Raw genomic sequence first — 16,612 nt, 5'->3', positions numbered from 1 at the left:
TTATAGCACTATATTAGCTAAATTATTCTACATTAGTTTATTTTCTAATATTCGCTATATTGCTATATATTCTTGTTTTAGAATATTACGAATATTCTAAAAAACAAATAAATTCATTTTTTAGAAAATATTTTTTTTAAAAAATTTTTTTTAATCTGTACAGTTGTTCCACTTTGGCAAACTCCTCCCCGACCATGGGAACGCCTGGGGGTTAGAATATACCATCGGATCAGAGTTTTCACGATCTCTTTGATTCTCATTCCAAAAATCTGCATTGCGAAAATTCGCAATCAACACTACTCCTAAAGTCAAAGATATTGCAGCCTTCTCATTGGGCCACAAGCTAGAAGCAGGGAGGGATCATGTGCACTGATTAAAAAAATTCTTGAAGTGCCGATATTCACAATAAAAATTTGCAATTAGAATATTCGTGATCAACACTACACCTATACCCCTGTAGGTCAGTCCAAGCCTGATTCAGAATGTCCATGCATAGTAAATTAAACAGGTTTTCCAAATCCTCAAAATGAATTACAATATATTCTAAAAGAGAACTTGAAATAATAAAATATTGCATCTTAGATTCCATACTATTTCTACAGCACTTGTGCTTTGGCTTCATGTTATATCACTATGCATGGCACTTGCACACTACCGATGCTGCCAGCGGCAAGTCATGTGCTATGGTTGATGCCTCATTGTGATTATAAATGGCCATTTTAAGGTTAGTTTGACGTTTCAGTGTCTGCAGCTGTTTTGGTATCCTAGAGTCCTTCCTTGATGCTGTCTGAGCCAGTTAAGACTGAACCCATACTAATTGTAATGTGACATTCTGATTACATTTCCCACATGCCAACCACAATTTAGAAGGGCAAATCATTGCTGCAGCAGGGTAAACAACTGGCTGGCAAGCATGAAACCATCCTCATGGTAACGTTGTCAAGATGTGAGGTACTGTAAATAGAAAATGGCCAGCTTATTTAAAATGTATTTAACTGCATTGAAGTAATAAATTAATTAAATAATATTTTAATGTAGAGATTTTGGAGCCCAGACATTAATTGTGGCTATTTCACCACCAATAGCACATTGCTTGAACCAACCAATCATGCTGATTATAGATAGATGAAAATCCTTGCCACCTAGATATGGATATCTATATGCAAAAATGTAACAAATATATATATATATATATATATATATATATATCTCAATAGTAGTTTCTATCCAGACCAAAAAACTATAATTGCGCAATAAGCATTTGGAGGAAATGATTGCAGACTGCTGACAACTGTCACAATAACTGCTTCTGCTTGTGTAATGACAGTATCGACTTCCCAAAAGAAACAACATTTATTCCAGCACCAATACCAACAAAAGTCTTTATTTTTCTCTAGAGATCAAAGTGCTCAATACAGCTGATATAATAAAAGGCATAAATAAAAAGACCTTTTTTATGAAATATTTTTAGTGGTTATTATTATCTCTGTTTATATATAATACATATATATTAATTACAATCCCAGTAAAAAATAAATATATCTCAGTGGAAAAGCATAGTCTTTTTCTCTTTCTCATTTGCTTCTTGTAAACTGATGTCATATAGTATGCCATGGAGGAGGGCAGAATGGTTTCCAATAGCTGGGGTCTTCTCCAGTTAGCTAAGACCACATGTTGATGTCCTCATTAAGTTAATACACTGAAACAACAGAACAAAAGCAAATTAAATCTAGATAAAAACAAAATAAAGAGTTAATGAAAAGTAAAAATAAGACCCCCACCCTATCTGTATTCCTATATCCATTCCACATGCCTACCAAATAGCTTTCTTTGGCAATATTAATATGTATTTAGTCCTGTCAATAAAGCTGATTTGAATTGCCGTATTTTTCGCCCCTATAAGACGCACCTAGGTTTTTGAGGAGGAAAATAAGAAAAAACATTTTTTTAACCAAAAGGTGTGCTTTTGGTGGGTTTTGAATTAATGGTGGTCTGTGCATGACACTATTATGGGGGATCTGTGGATGGCACTGTCATGTGGGGGACCTGTGGATGGCACTGTTATGGGGGATCTGTGGATGGCACTGTTAGAGGGATCTGTGGATGGCACTGTTATGGGGATCTGTGGATGGCACTGTTATGGGGATCTGTGGATGGCACTGTTATGGGGGTATCTGTGGATGGCACTGTTATGGGGGTATCTGTGGATGGCACTGTTATGGGGGATCTGTGGATGGCACTGTTATGGGGATCTGTGGATGGCACTGTTATGGGGGATCTGTGGATGGTACTACTATGGGGTGGGGGATCTGTGGATGGCATTGTTATGGGGGGGATTTGTGGATGACACTGCTATGTCATCCACAGATCCCCCTCATAACAGTGTCCCCCAATACACCGGCCATCTGCTCACCAAAGTATTTATAAACATGAATACTTCCATAGCAGGCAGAGCGGACGGCAGCAGTAACTCACTGATGTCGCGCGCCTGCTCCGCCTGCTTCATTCATAAAGTGGGCGGAGCAGGCGCTCGACATCAGTGAATGACGTTACTGCTGCCGTCCGCTCTGCCGGCTATTGAAGCTTGTTCGTAAGTGCTGTGGGGATGCAGGGGAACATGGGAACATGGGAGAGCGCAGAGTTAGTTAAACTAAATAACCGGATAAGGACTCATGTTTATAAATGCTTCGGTGAGCGGCAGGGCCCGATGTAAGAGTACAGTGACTGCACCGGGCCCCGCCCCCAGTTCCGGACTTCAGCCCCTCCTCTCTCCCTCTGCGTCTTATGGGGCGAAAAATACGGTAGATAGATAGATAGACAGACAGACATGAGATAGGTAGATAGACAGAAAGACAGACTAATAGATACATAGATAGATAGATACAGCCAAGCTCAACTTGGTGATTAAAGCATTAATTAAAAAATGGTACAAAAAGGTTAAGCAAGTCTGAGCTCACACTTTAGTTTTTTAGTATGTTATTTTCATCTGTTATTGTGAGCCAAAACCAGGTGCGGGTCAGAAACACGGAACAGGTGCAGATCTTTCCGTTATACCTTATCTCTGAATAGGTTTCACTACTGGTTTTGGCTCACAATAACTGATGGAAATCACTGACCAAATAACTGAAGTGTTAACTCAGCCTAACTCTTTTAATGAATTTAAATGGCTTTCGTCACAAGATGGCACAACATAACACTGTGATGTGAGTCAATTTTAGCTCAGCTACGTCTGTTTTATGGGGAGTTTGGGGGCAACAGGGAAGAGAAAGAGGTGAAGCAGTGCTCTGAGGGACTACGCCTGCCCCTTGATGCTTCGATTATTAAATTTGCCGAAAAATAAAAATAATAATTATGCGGCAACGGTACATTCATTGGCAACAATACAGGACTTATTTTATTATTCAACCCTGCTAGCAGTATGCCTGGTTTAATAGGGTTGATCACAGTGACAGACGCCCATTATTACCCTCTCCTCTTATGATCTACTCCTGCTACACTGCTAGACTGCTATCATAGACCGATGCTCAGACAGAGCAGTCCAACTGCTGTTTCATAGAGCAGTCCGGAAGGTTATTCAGACTGAACAGCTGGATTGCTCTTATAGAAGGTGATCAAGAGTACACAGCCTGGCTGCTGACATAGGGGATTTACACAACCATGGCTTTGGCATCTGAGTCGTGGTCAGTACTTCAAATTTGGCCCGAAAATAAAAAATATTAGATATTACATATTAGTTTTGGGTAATTTATGTATTAGTTGTATAGCTTGCAGCATATTTACTTTTATAGGAATTTAATAGGAAGTTCAAGTTCGAGGTTTCACAGGGAGTTTGAAATGTTACTTTATGTATGTGTGTGTGTCTGTGTTCTATCAATTTAAGGCTTTTATTCATAAAAAAAAATCAGTGCTGACTTTTTGCTACAAACAGAGCCTTTCTGTGCTATTACGGTATAGGAGATGGTCCAGCCAAAAATGTAAATGTATAATAATATTAGATAACTGCAATGGCAACCTCTTTTATCAGAGGAGAGCAGAATATTATACTTTAAATGTATTTAAATATTTTCATTTGTAGACAAGTTTATGTGAAGTACCTCATTATATTAACTACATAAATGCAAAAAACAAACACTGCTCTGTGTAATTTTAAGCTTTTTTTCTCTTATTTTACTCACATTATCTGGGGAACTTCTCTCTTCCCTTTCTGTTTGTAGACAGCATCTCATCAAGCGCATGCAACCCCTAAAGTGCATTGCAATCAGCTTTTGCTAACCCCTTCCTTCCCTGCATTGAAAACAGTCCTTCACATACAGACCCAGAGATTTTACTAATAAATAGCATAATAGTATGCTATAAAATTTCCTTCTCCACTTTCTAGAACAGGGATCAGCAACCTTCCACACTCCAGCTGTTGTGAAACTACAACTCCCAGCATGCAAGATGCTCGGCTGTTCTTTTAATTCTTATAAAAGTGAATAGAGCATTCTTGGAGTTGTCGTTTCAGAACATCTGGAGTTGTGAGGTTGCTGATCCCTGGTCTAGAGAGATAGATACTGTAACTTTGTCATTTTATGGATTTTGAAGCAGGGATGAATAAATGAAAGGTATATGGGCTGCTTTACTATGAGATTAGTATGCTGGCTCTGGGAGGAGGAAGAGAGCAGAGTTTACTGATCATGGTAGTCCACCAGTAAATGTAGGGGAAGGTGGACCTGAAGGATAAACAACTGGGGGGGGGGGGGCACTACTAAAGATGAAAATTCAATGACCACAGAAAAACAATGTTTTCATTACATGTACAGTATACTGTCATAATACCCTTTTCACTTTATGGTATTACTTTTTCAAGATAACCCCTTTAATTCAAATATTAATTTTATACTGGCTGACCCTGAACTTTATCGTATTTTAACATACACAAAATAAAATAGATTTGCTAATATATAATGGAATAGCTAAAATGTCACCTTACTTGAAACTTAAATGACAACAGAAAATTCCTTTGCATTAGAGCCCTAAGAGCTAAAGACTTTCGGACTAAAATCCATTAATTGGGATCTTAAAGTTTAGCCATTGTGACTCTACAAGTATAATTGAACTAAAAGCTTTTGTGCAATGATGACCTTTCAAGGATTACTGTAAAGCTCTGGTGACTGAAGTTGGATGTTCTGTCAAAAGCACAATCAAATACACATTTAGGCAGTAGATGTGTACAATGAAAAAAATTATCAATGACCAAAAGGAAAAATGATTTATCCAGCACTTTTGAGAGCTGCAGGAAGCTATTATTGAACTAAATTATTTTCAAAATAACAGTTGGAGGTGCTACACACAGCGAAAACCCCTTTGCTTTTGCAAAAGCAGTGTAAACGTGTGTTGCAAACTCCCAATATCAAGAATATAATTGGTGAAGGAATTTACCAATTATATTCAGGAACACAATTTGCCAAGCATTGTAAATGCTTAAAGTAAATTTAAAGGCACCATGTGAATGATGAATGTTCAAAATGGCATATCATTATGAAGATGTATACTGATTTATTGAACCTGATTGTAAAACTAACCTTCAATTCCACTGCAAGCTACTCCTGCCCATTGCTTTGGTTTTCTCAGACAGTAGTGCATGTTGTATTAAATGAAGGATTCCAATCATAAAACAGTTACTGGAAGTGTCTTGTTATCAAAGGAAATGGGTGAAGTATGACTCCCATGTATAATGTAGGAACTTATCTGACACATTATAGTAATTCTCAGCTGTTCTGCTGAGAAAGCTCTGACAGTAGTGCTGCTAGATAGCACCCCGTGCATTCAGAAAAGTTCTTGATATTTATGACTTATTCTGGGGATCTTTACTGATAATCATTAAGTGTGAAAGAAGAGAATTATATTATCATTTTTCATAGCGGAGAAACCACAAGGCTGTAATTGTGTATTAGTCCATTTCTTCAATGCTATCTCACTTTCTGTAATTCCTGTCTCAGCCAGGATGGTAAAGGTTGTCCCAGTCTGTGGAGAAGTTTGGACAATTCAATGTTGTGGTCCTGGTAATAGCTTGAAAGAAATACTCTTGACTGAAAAGAAGATATAAACATGATTAGGGTCAATGACCGAAATATTGGTCAATCATTATAACAGAAATACTGACTAGTATGTTTGTTACTAGGCTTCAGCGAATTCCGCTTAGGATCATAGATCCGAAGTAAATTTGTTCAAAAACGTCGTTTTTAATGCTGTGAATTTAATGGAGGCCAGTTTGGCACCAAAAATGATAAAAAGCAGAGTGGACTCAGCATGCATGTGGAACCTGCACTCCGTAAATTTTATGGTAGCCGTTATGGCACATAACAGGTAGCATTTAGTAATAGGTTTCCGTCTTACAAAGATCACCTTGACATGTGGCAGATGGGCCCAAATCATTTTGTACAAAATGTATTTGCCAAGAATCTCAAATTTACTAAATAAGCATAGAATTAGCACCAGAATATTTTCTATTACTATGGCATTATTGTACTTTATTTGGTTTGCAGAGTGCTGTTGCATTGTGGATTTTTTTCTTTGTGTTTCTAGCCATGGCAGAGCGCACCTGTGCATTGGGATGTGCTGACTGACCCCCTTTTTCTTTGCAGTTTGTACTGGAGTTGTGGCTGACTCCATTTAATCTTGCACCCCTGACCAGCCTGTCTGCCCCATAGGCTGATTTTAATTAGTGTAAGTATAAAGCTGTAGCCTGCTCTCCCTGCACTCACTGGAAGCCATCTGGCACCAGGAGAGGTATAGAGTTGGCTCAGCATGCATGTTGGTACCTGCATTGTGTTTTTTTTTATTTGTGCATACAGCATTAAAATGCATTGGCTCTGTGTAGGCAAAATTCATATTGGCCGAAGTCAAGAGAGACTTCGGTGAATTACATTGGTATTCCTATCTGCGCCTTAAATTTTTATTTTTAAATAGCCAACTTCAGATTCCTATTTTAAAATATCTTTAAAGATGCAGATAGGAATAACAAATTAATTCACTGAAGTCTTGCGCAACTTTGGCCCATACGAATTTTGCCTACACAGAGCCAATACATTTTAATGCTGTATGGACACAGCATTAAAATAAAATTTTCTTAAGAATATTTGAAACCTATTAAATATTGATAATAATGTATAGTGGTGCTTAAAATTTATTAACCCTTCAGAATTTTCAATTTCTGCATAAATTTGACCTAAAAATACATCAGATTTTTACACAAATCCTAAAAGTAGCTACTTCTTATCCAATAAAACATATAAGTCAAAATATTAGACTTGGTCATTTATTTATTGAGTAAAATGATCCAATATCACATGTCTGTAGGTAAGGATGAACAAATCAATTCTAAATTAATCATATTTGTTCCGAACTTCACAAAAATTTGTCCACCAAACAAATTCAAAGCTTTTCTGATTGGCTTTAGATGAATTGTGTAAAAACAGCACCCAGCACCATTTCACTGTTCATGTTGGTGGGCAAAACCACGAGGGAGGAAGAAGGATGGTTACATGACATTGGATGGAAGTTGCCCTGAGTGGCTCCGAGGCTGACATATATCCAAATAAGGGGCAGTATACAGCACGGTCCTGTTAGAGACAGAATCACAGAATGCCATTCTACTGTACATTGTACTTGTGAGCTGGAAGGATGTTATGCCGTGGCTCTGTCTGCCAAAAAGCAATTGCAGACACACTGTAAGCCACTGAAAAATTGTTATAGGGACAGTATAAGAAGATTACAGGGAAAGAATAGAAGATATACAGTATTTGGGTATATTAAGGAGTTTGATCAGGGAAAGAGAATGAGGGAATGAGACCCTGGTCGGGTCACTATCAGGTGTATTTGCTGGCAGGCTACTGTCAGCTTAGCCTTTGGCACATGGTTCTACATTACAGATTGCTGCAAAAAACTCCAAATTGTTTGGAAATTGGCTTATTGTTATAGAAATTACACTACTGCACCCTTTTTCCCTAGAAACCAGTTTCTATTTGTAATTGGGCATATCAGTGTGTTTTAGCCATGTTACTAAATGCATTGTACATTGTTGCAAGATGAGGGTTAGATACAGCAAACATATTTTACATCAGTAACCAAATGATAACTGTGTTACTGAAAGCATTACTGCATCAGAGCACATAGTTCAAATATGTTTCCACAGGAAAAAAATGCATACCTGTGTTTTAGTGAATACCTGTTATACCTGTGTTTTAGTGAATAAATATTACTACTTGAAAAATGTATTTAATATTTTCCAATAATAATAGGGGAATCATAACGCAATTATCATATCTGTGTTACTGAATGTGTTGTATATTGCTGCAAGATAAGGGGTGGATAGCTACAACAAATGCATTTTTCATCAGTAACGCAAATTATAATCGTGTTACTGAAGGCAACACACTATGACAATGATTATGTGTTGAACAGGACCTGGGTCCTGGTCATCTTTGTGGAAGCCAGTCCACATGCCCAAGCAGTACAGTGTCCTTGTCATCATCATCAGCTGCTTCTTCTCCTACTCAGAATCCTCCTCCTCCTTGTGCACCGCTCAATCGTGAGACATCCATAACGGAATATTTGGCCTTGGGTCAAAACTGAACATTTTGAAAAATTCATTTAAATTAGAAGCACTATGTTTGGAGAAAGTAAAACACTGCATTCCAGCATAAAAAATAAAAGAAACATTCCATCTGTGAAACACAGTAGTGGTACTATTATGTTTTGCGCCTGTTTTGCTGCATCTGGGTCAGGACGGCTTTCCATCATGGAACAATCAATACCAGCAAATTCTAAAGGAATCATTTGTTCATATGCTGAATCTCAAGAGAACATGGGTTTTGCAGCTAGACAAAGACCCTAAGCACCCAAATCATTCTACCAAAAATGGTTAAAGAGAAATAAAGTTAAGGTTTTGGAATCCTGCCAGCATAACAAGCTATTATAAGCTATTTTGTACAGAAAAATTTGCAAAAATTTCTCCAAGCCAATGTGTAGGACTAATCAACAATTACATGAAATGTTTAGTTGCAGTTATTGCTGCACACGGAGGTCACACCAGATACTTAAAGTTAAGGTTCACATAATATATCACATACTACAGGTACATCATTATCCTCAATAAATGCATGATCAAGTTTAATATTTTGTCTCATTTGTTTGATTTGGTTATTGTTATCTACTTTTAGGACTCTTGTGAAAATGTGATATAGTTTTAGGCCAACTTTATACAGAAATATAGAAAATTCAGAAGGGTTCACAAACTTTCAAGCACCACTGTATAATAGAAAATTATGACATCTAAGGCCCAATTGACATCATGTTTGCATTCTAGCTAGAATAGGACTCCTAATGTATACCTCTGAAAGTAAAAAAATATTGCACTTTACAGAGTGGCATAGAGTAGGATACACCATTCATACAGACACTTCTATACAGAGCATACTGTACATTAATTAGCCTTTCCATCACACACTGACACATACACCTATCATAGTGAGATAATAGTGAGGTGTTTGCTTGGCTGCATATGCATCAAAGGTCAAAGGGAACAGCTCACTGGAAAAATTACATTTTGTATTCGACCACAGAAATGCACATAAGACCACAAGGGCTGGGAGAGATCTCTGAGTACTATACACACACATTCATGATTGGAAGGGGAAAAGACATTGGCCAATACTTTGTTAATGACTGCCTATGAGGCACATCTGCTCATGAACACTTCTCTTGCCATACCAGCTTCCTACAAGGGATTCAACAGTGAGCAATGATGTCAGGGTTCCACCACATGCTGAACTCTGGCACCAGCGAGACAGCAAAAAACTATTTATTTAGGTGGTCTTGGCAACAAATTATTTTATCCGTCCAATCTTCCTGATTATAGAACCCCCTATAACTAATAACTGTTTAGGCCTATCTGCACTGCCATCCCCATAGACTACTATCTGTGCTGTCTTCCCAGCTTTTAGGGACAGCAGTATTCACTAGGGCTGGCATTTCTGAGATTGACACCCTTGCATTATCACCAAACTTGGTAATTTTGCTTGATAGCTGCCTGGCACTCGGCTATTTTTGGAAATGCCATAGTGGTGAACAGAGGGAAGATAGGAGTGGATCCCAGAAGTGGGGCCCACGCCTGACATTGATGACATATCCTAGAGATATGCCATCGATGTTCAAGATGGGCCGACCTCTTTATTCAGAGTGGATACAAGATTCCTAGAATAGTTAATGTACCTATAACTACATGCCTTAACATTTCAATTCATTTCCTCATACAGTTTATGCTGCTGAATCATTCAATCAATTTTTTTGTATTTTACTTCAGGTAACTACTCTGAAAACATTTGTATGTACAAGTAGAGATGAAAGTGTAGAATCCAATCAAGTATGATAGTAATGAATCCTAATTTAAAATAATTATGAGCCATTTACCTCGATGTCCATTGTTCTGTATTTGCGGCCCTTATTTTTTCCAAGACATTTTGTTTTGCCTCCATCCAGTAATTGACACCAGAAGCCCTTTTCTGTACTGAATCTGAAAACATATGGGATTCGGAAATATATTACTTTCTGTCAAAGTGTAAAAAAAAGTGCAGAGATACATACATTATAATGTATTATATTCATAATTAAACAAAATCGCTTTCATGGTTAAAAGCTATATGTATGAATTGTATATAATATTTCAGACAGAGTTTATCTGTGCAGTGCCTTCTGTTCACTAATGTGTGAGTTATTACCACTTTTCACAAACTGAGAGGGACAGAATGTTTCAATTGCGAGGCCTTGGTTTATCACTTCAGCAGGTCGTTATGTGTACAGATGAGCGAATTTAAAAAAAATTAGATTTAGCCAATACGCCGAATTTTCCGAAAAGATTTGCTTCGATCCGAATTTATTCACGGCGAATCACGTTAAAAAACTGCTATTTCTGGGCTACAGAGATCCTTTGTAGGGGTGCAGAACACTGTGCCTTGTAGTAACATGCATAGGGAGTGTGCTGTGGCAGTGAAATAATACTGTGAGGCCGTATGACATGCAGATGACAGCTGTCGCTCTTAGAAGCACTGCACACTTAAATTGGGCAGTCATGGGGCCAAAAACGACAAATTAACTCAAGTATGAACTCAGCCTTACAGGTCGATGTTAGTGTCAAGAAGAAGCGCACTCCTTTTACACCGTCGCCAGCTGATTACACATAGATGTAAACAGAACCAGTGGAGAGGAGAGGGTGTCAGCAGTAAGTTTGTGTTGACATCACTGATTAATTTGTCCTTCCTCTGATCCGTCAGAACAATAACCCACAAAAAACGGATCCTGTCTGTGAAGCATATGCCTTCACTCGGTCAACATTTGCTCAATAATCCGTCAGTATTGCTAATGCGCAAAAAAACAGGAGTGGATATAAAACAGAGATGACACGTGAATGGAAAATTTACATGTCTTCTGTGTTTTGTAGCCACCCCTTCTTGTGGCTACCAAATCATGAGCCAAATCTGATGGGACCACACAGGCCTTACAGCTGCTACACAGACAGGATCTGTTGTGCGTCTCATTTTTCCTTCCTTCCGACAGATCAGAAGAAGGGTCAAACAAATGATGATGTCAGCCAGGCCGAAAGGCAAAATAGTGGCTCAGTCATGAAGTGGGGAGGGTGGGAACAACTTAAGAAGTCCACAGAGTGGCCCAATGACATAGTGGTGAGGTGGAAGCAGCATGAGGAGACCACAGAGTGGCCCAATGACAGAGTGTGGAGGTGGCGGCAGCATGAGGAGGCCACAGAGTGGCACAATGACAGAGTGTGAAGGTGGTGGCAGCAGCAGCATCAGGAGAAGGCCACCGAGTGGCACAATGACAGAGTGTGGAGGTGGTGGCAGCATGAGAAGGCCACAGAGTGGCACAATGAAAAAGTCTGGAAGTTGTGGCAGCATGAGGAGGCCGCAGAGTGGCACAATGACAGAGTGTGGAGGTGGCAGCAGTATGAGGGAGCCACCGAGTGGCACAAAGACAAAGTCTGGAGGTGGAGGCAGCAGCAGTAGAAGCATCAGGAGAAGGCCACTGAGTGGCACAATGACAGAGTCTGGAGTTTGTAGCAGTATGAGGAGGCAAATGAGTGGCACAATGACAGATTGTAGAGGTGGCAGCAGTATGAGGAAGCCACCGAGTGGCACAATGAAAGAGTCTGGAGGTGGGGGCAGCAGTAGCAGCATCAGGAGAAGGCCACAGAGTGGCACAATGACAGAGTGTGAAGGTGGCAGCAGTATGAGGAAGCCACCGAGTTGCACAATGACAGAGTCTGGAGGTGGCGGCAGCAGCAGTAGCAGCATCAGGAGAAGGCCACCAAGTGGCGCAATGACAGAGACTAGAGGTGGAGCAGCAGCAACATCAGGAGGAGGCCACTGGGTGGCACAATGACCAAGCGTGGAGGTGGCAGCAGCTTTAGGAAACCACAGAGTGGCAAGGTGACATAGTGTGGAGGTGGCGGCAGCAACAGGAGGCCACAGAGTGGCAAGGTGACATAGTGTGGAGGTGGCGACAGAATCAGGAGGCCATAGAGTGTCAAGGTGACATAGTGTGGAGGTGGCAGCAGCATGAGGAGGCCACAGAGTGGCACGCCGACGAGAGATTGCGGAGGTGGCAGCAGCATGAGGAGGCCACAGAGTGTCCGCTTCGTCTATTCATTTATAGTGAATATGGGACAGAAGGTTAAAATTTATCAACTTTATAAAGTGCTGCCTAAAAGACGATTTAATAATACACGTTCTCCGGCACAAAAGGCTTGGCAAATTGATTGTCCGTGAATTTCCCTAGAAGATCTGGATAATATATTGGCAAATTTAAGTTTACTTTCTTATAATTTTAATCAAGTTTTGGATCAATTTAATAATAAATATTTAATGACATTTTGTATTAAAAATTAATTGTTGCCTAAAACAGGAGAGAATCTGCCAGTCTTCTGTTTATTCGATGACTTGGTTGCGGTGGAGAAAGCATTCCAAAAACTATTTCTCTCCACCTGGAGATGAATCCTGTCAAGATTGATGCAAGTGTGGTATCGGCAGCTCATTGAACCAGATACTTCTGGGGGAACCTGCCTGGCATGAACAGGCCTCTAGTAGCTACAGACAATGAGAAGACAAAGCTTCAAGATAGCTTGGAACCTGGAAGAGTCGCAAAATTCATCAAGATTGAAACCATAACTACCAGCCCCTGGTCTCTACGTCAGAGAAAACCTCACGAGTTCCCAGTCATCATGAATGGGATGGAGGACATCCTGTGGTGAACGGAGATGTAAAGGGTCTTTGGATTCCCCCCGCACTATACGGATGTCTCAGAAATGAACCGCTGCTCCCGGCAGCAGCTCCTGGGAAGGTCATGGAGTGTCCTGGTCATCTGGCATCTATTCGACCCAATGAAGGATTATTTTGAAAGGGTGTAGAAGCCATATGGGGCCCCCACCCTGCAGATTTATCATGGAGACATTGTGGAGATTTTACCACATATAACTACAGCACTGAACGGTGAATAAAATTAGTTTTTCGACTAAAATACATCAATAAAGATTTTACCACATATAACTGCAGCGCTGAACGCTGAATAAATTTAGTTTTTCGACCGAAATACGTTACAAAAGATTTTACCACATATAACTGCAGCGCTGAACGCTGAATAAAATTAATTTTTCGACCGAAATACGTCACAAAAGGTTTTACCACATATAAGTGAAGTGCTGAATGCTGAATAAAATTAGTTTTTCAGCCGAAATACGTCAATAAAGACTTTACCACATATAACTGCAGCGCTGAACAAAATTTGTTTTTCAACCGAAATACGTCAAAGGTTTTACCACATATAACTGCAGTGCTGAACGCTGAATAAATTTAGTTTTTCGAGCAAAATACGTTAATAAAGACTTCACCACATTTAATGCCAGCGCTGAACGCTGAATAAAATTTGATTTTCAACCGAAATATGTCAATAAAAATTTTACCACATATAACTGCAGCGCTGAATCAAACTAGTTTTTCAACCAAAATACGTCACAAAAGGTTTTACCACATATAACTGCAGCGCTGAACACTGAATAAATTTTGTTTACGACCGAAATAAGTCAATAAAGACTTTGCTACATATAACTGCAGTGCTGAACGCAGAATAAAATTTGTTTTTCAACCAAAATACATCACAAAAGGTTTTACCACATATAACTGCAGCACTGAACGCTGAATACATTTTTTTTTGCTACCGAAATACGTCACTAAAGGCTTGGAACTCTCCACCTTGGCTCGCCACAAGCCATCAGTTCTCTGAAAGGTGCAAAGTCCACCACTTGGAATAGGAGGGACTGTAGCACTAGTAACTTGGACAGCAGCACGTTCAGCTTCTGCGCCGTTGGATGCGTGCACGCATACTGTTGTCTCTTGGCAATTGCTTCGGTGATCGATTGCTGATGGAATGACTGACTAGGAATAGGAGGAGCAGGAGCATCAGGACCAGCAGATAGGAATGACAGACAGCTCCCTTCACCTGAGGTGGTGGAGTCTTGACTGCTTGAAATCGGGTGCGGCGTGGCACTGGGTGATGCAGTGGTTGCTGCGGCAGGCTGGACCACCACATGGGAGCTACGGTTCTCCCAGGCTACGTTATAGTGAAGCTGCATATGTTGACGCAGGGCAGTGGTTCCACACTGCCCACGCTTCACCTTCCGCACACAGATTCTACATATGGCCAAGTTCAACTCCTCCGGATACTTTATAAAAAACTGCCACACCGCAGAGTAGGTGATTTTACCAACAACAGTATGCACTGACTGACTGCTAACGCCGCTGCTTCCGTGAACCCCTCCTTAATAAGGATACATTTTTAGAAGAATACATTTTTTGTTTTCTACTGAAATATGCAACTAAAGGTTTTACCACAAATATTACTGAAGCGCTGAACGCTGAATATATGTAGTTTTTAGATGGAAATACGTCACTAAAGGTTTTACTACATATAACTGCAAAAGTGAACGCTGAATATATTTAGTTTTTGTACTGAAATAATAATAACTGCAGAAGTGAAAAGCGTATATATTTTTCCTTTTTGTACTGAAATAGGCCATTAAACTCTTTCACCACAAATAAATGCAACAGTGAAGTGCGTATATTTTTTTCCTTTTTGTACTGAAATAGGACACTGAACGCTTTCACCACATATAACTGCAGAAGTGAAATGTGTATATATTTTTAATTTTGTACTGAAATTGGCCACTAAAGTCTTTAACCATAAATAAATGCAACAATGAAGTGCATATATTTTTTTCCTTTTTGTACTGAAATAGGACACTAAAAGCTTTAACCACATATAACTGCAGAAGTGAAATGCGTATATATTTTTCCATTTTGTACTGAAATAGGCCACTAAACTCTTTCACCACAAATAAATGCAACAGTGAAGTGCATATATATTTTTCTTTTTCTACAGATATAAGCCACTAAAGGCTTTTCAACATAGCACTTGCACCCCAATAACAAGAACAAATTGCTGGAAGGCCAGAGCTGTATAATGGCCATTTGTATCCCCAAATAATGTTTTCCTGCACTTGTAAATCACTTTTTTTTTCCACAATGAAGTTTTTCTAGCACTGTCCCTAGTGACTTCAGACGTCTCTCCCTGCACTAAGATGTTGCGAAATGATACCTTACTATCGTTTCCCTGCAATGTGAATAATGTTTCCATGCACTTATAAATTGCTTTTTTTTTAAATTAGGTTTTCAGTATAACTCTCCCTAGTGCCTGCAATGTCTGTCCCTGCACTCAGAACGCTGTAAAATGTCTAAATCCAAGATGGCTGCAGGTATTTATAGGGCTGTGACATCAGAGTTCCTTTCCCCATGTCCTCACACATGTAGCCACTATTGTAGCCGCCATTTTAGAAAAAATTGCAATTCGTTACCACGAAGTGCGAGGAAATTTGCATTCGCTGTGAATCGAATTTTTCCTGAAATTCTGATCGAATTCTACTTCATCAGCTTCAATTTGCTCATCTCTAGTTATGTGCCTGGGCTGAGATGTTTGCACATTTCAATGTTGCTTGTCCTGGTGTCATGTTCCAGGCATAGGGTGGCAAATAGAGTCTACACAAAGCATCAGAAGGCACTTGCATGACATTGGGCTACAAACCAGAATTTCAACAAGTGTTCATTTGACCTCACGCCACCACTCTCAAAGGCTATCATGGTGCAAACAAAGACGGCAATAGAGGCTGGAGATGAGTCAAACTTTTGTATTAGGCACAATAATAGCATAGATTGCTCAGGAGACCACATAGGCAATGAAAAGGGCTTCACAAGAGAAAGTCACACTGGTCTTACCCCCAGGATTATGGTGTGGGGTAGCAAACTGTATGGTAGCAGACCCCTGGAGTCTTCATTTCAGGTACACTAACAGCTTTGTGTTACAGTGATCTGGTCGTGGAACCAGTGGTTCAGCCATTTCTCCAAAGTGTCCCAGGAGCCATTTTTCAACAGGGCGAAACCTTAGAGTGACTCTAAACTGTATCTGTTCTTACCATCTTGAGTAGGGGAGCTTGTAAGAATTTTGTTTGAAA

The 16,612-nt window shown here is 39.6% G+C and overlaps 1 protein-coding gene across 2 annotated transcripts in view; it reads right to left on the bottom strand.

Annotated features, from left to right (window-relative positions):
• Window positions 1–1,491: 1,491 nt before the first annotated feature.
• Window positions 1,492–16,612, bottom strand: part of LOC120989895 (bifunctional heparan sulfate N-deacetylase/N-sulfotransferase 4-like) — a 781,923-nt gene continuing 766,802 nt past the window's right edge. The window contains exons 13-15 of one of the 2 annotated variants that reach the window (XR_005776339.1): window positions 10,453–10,555; window positions 5,565–6,071; window positions 1,492–1,699 (exon numbers count right to left, since the gene is read on the bottom strand). Coding sequence is in view for 1 of the 2 variants with exons in the window: in XM_040418282.1 (XP_040274216.1) it covers window positions 1,658–1,699; window positions 5,961–6,071; window positions 10,453–10,555 (256 nt within the window). In the remaining variant the exon portion in view is untranslated. The remainder of the gene's footprint in view (window positions 1,700–5,564; window positions 6,072–10,452; window positions 10,556–16,612) is intronic. The other variant, XM_040418282.1, reaches the window with a different exon arrangement.

Source organism: Bufo bufo, chromosome 2, assembly GCF_905171765.1.
Source record: "Bufo bufo chromosome 2, aBufBuf1.1, whole genome shotgun sequence".
Lineage (NCBI taxonomy): Eukaryota > Metazoa > Chordata > Amphibia > Anura > Bufonidae > Bufo > Bufo bufo.
Note: the sequence above shows the minus strand (reverse complement) of the source record. Positions and strands in the feature narration are given on the sequence as shown.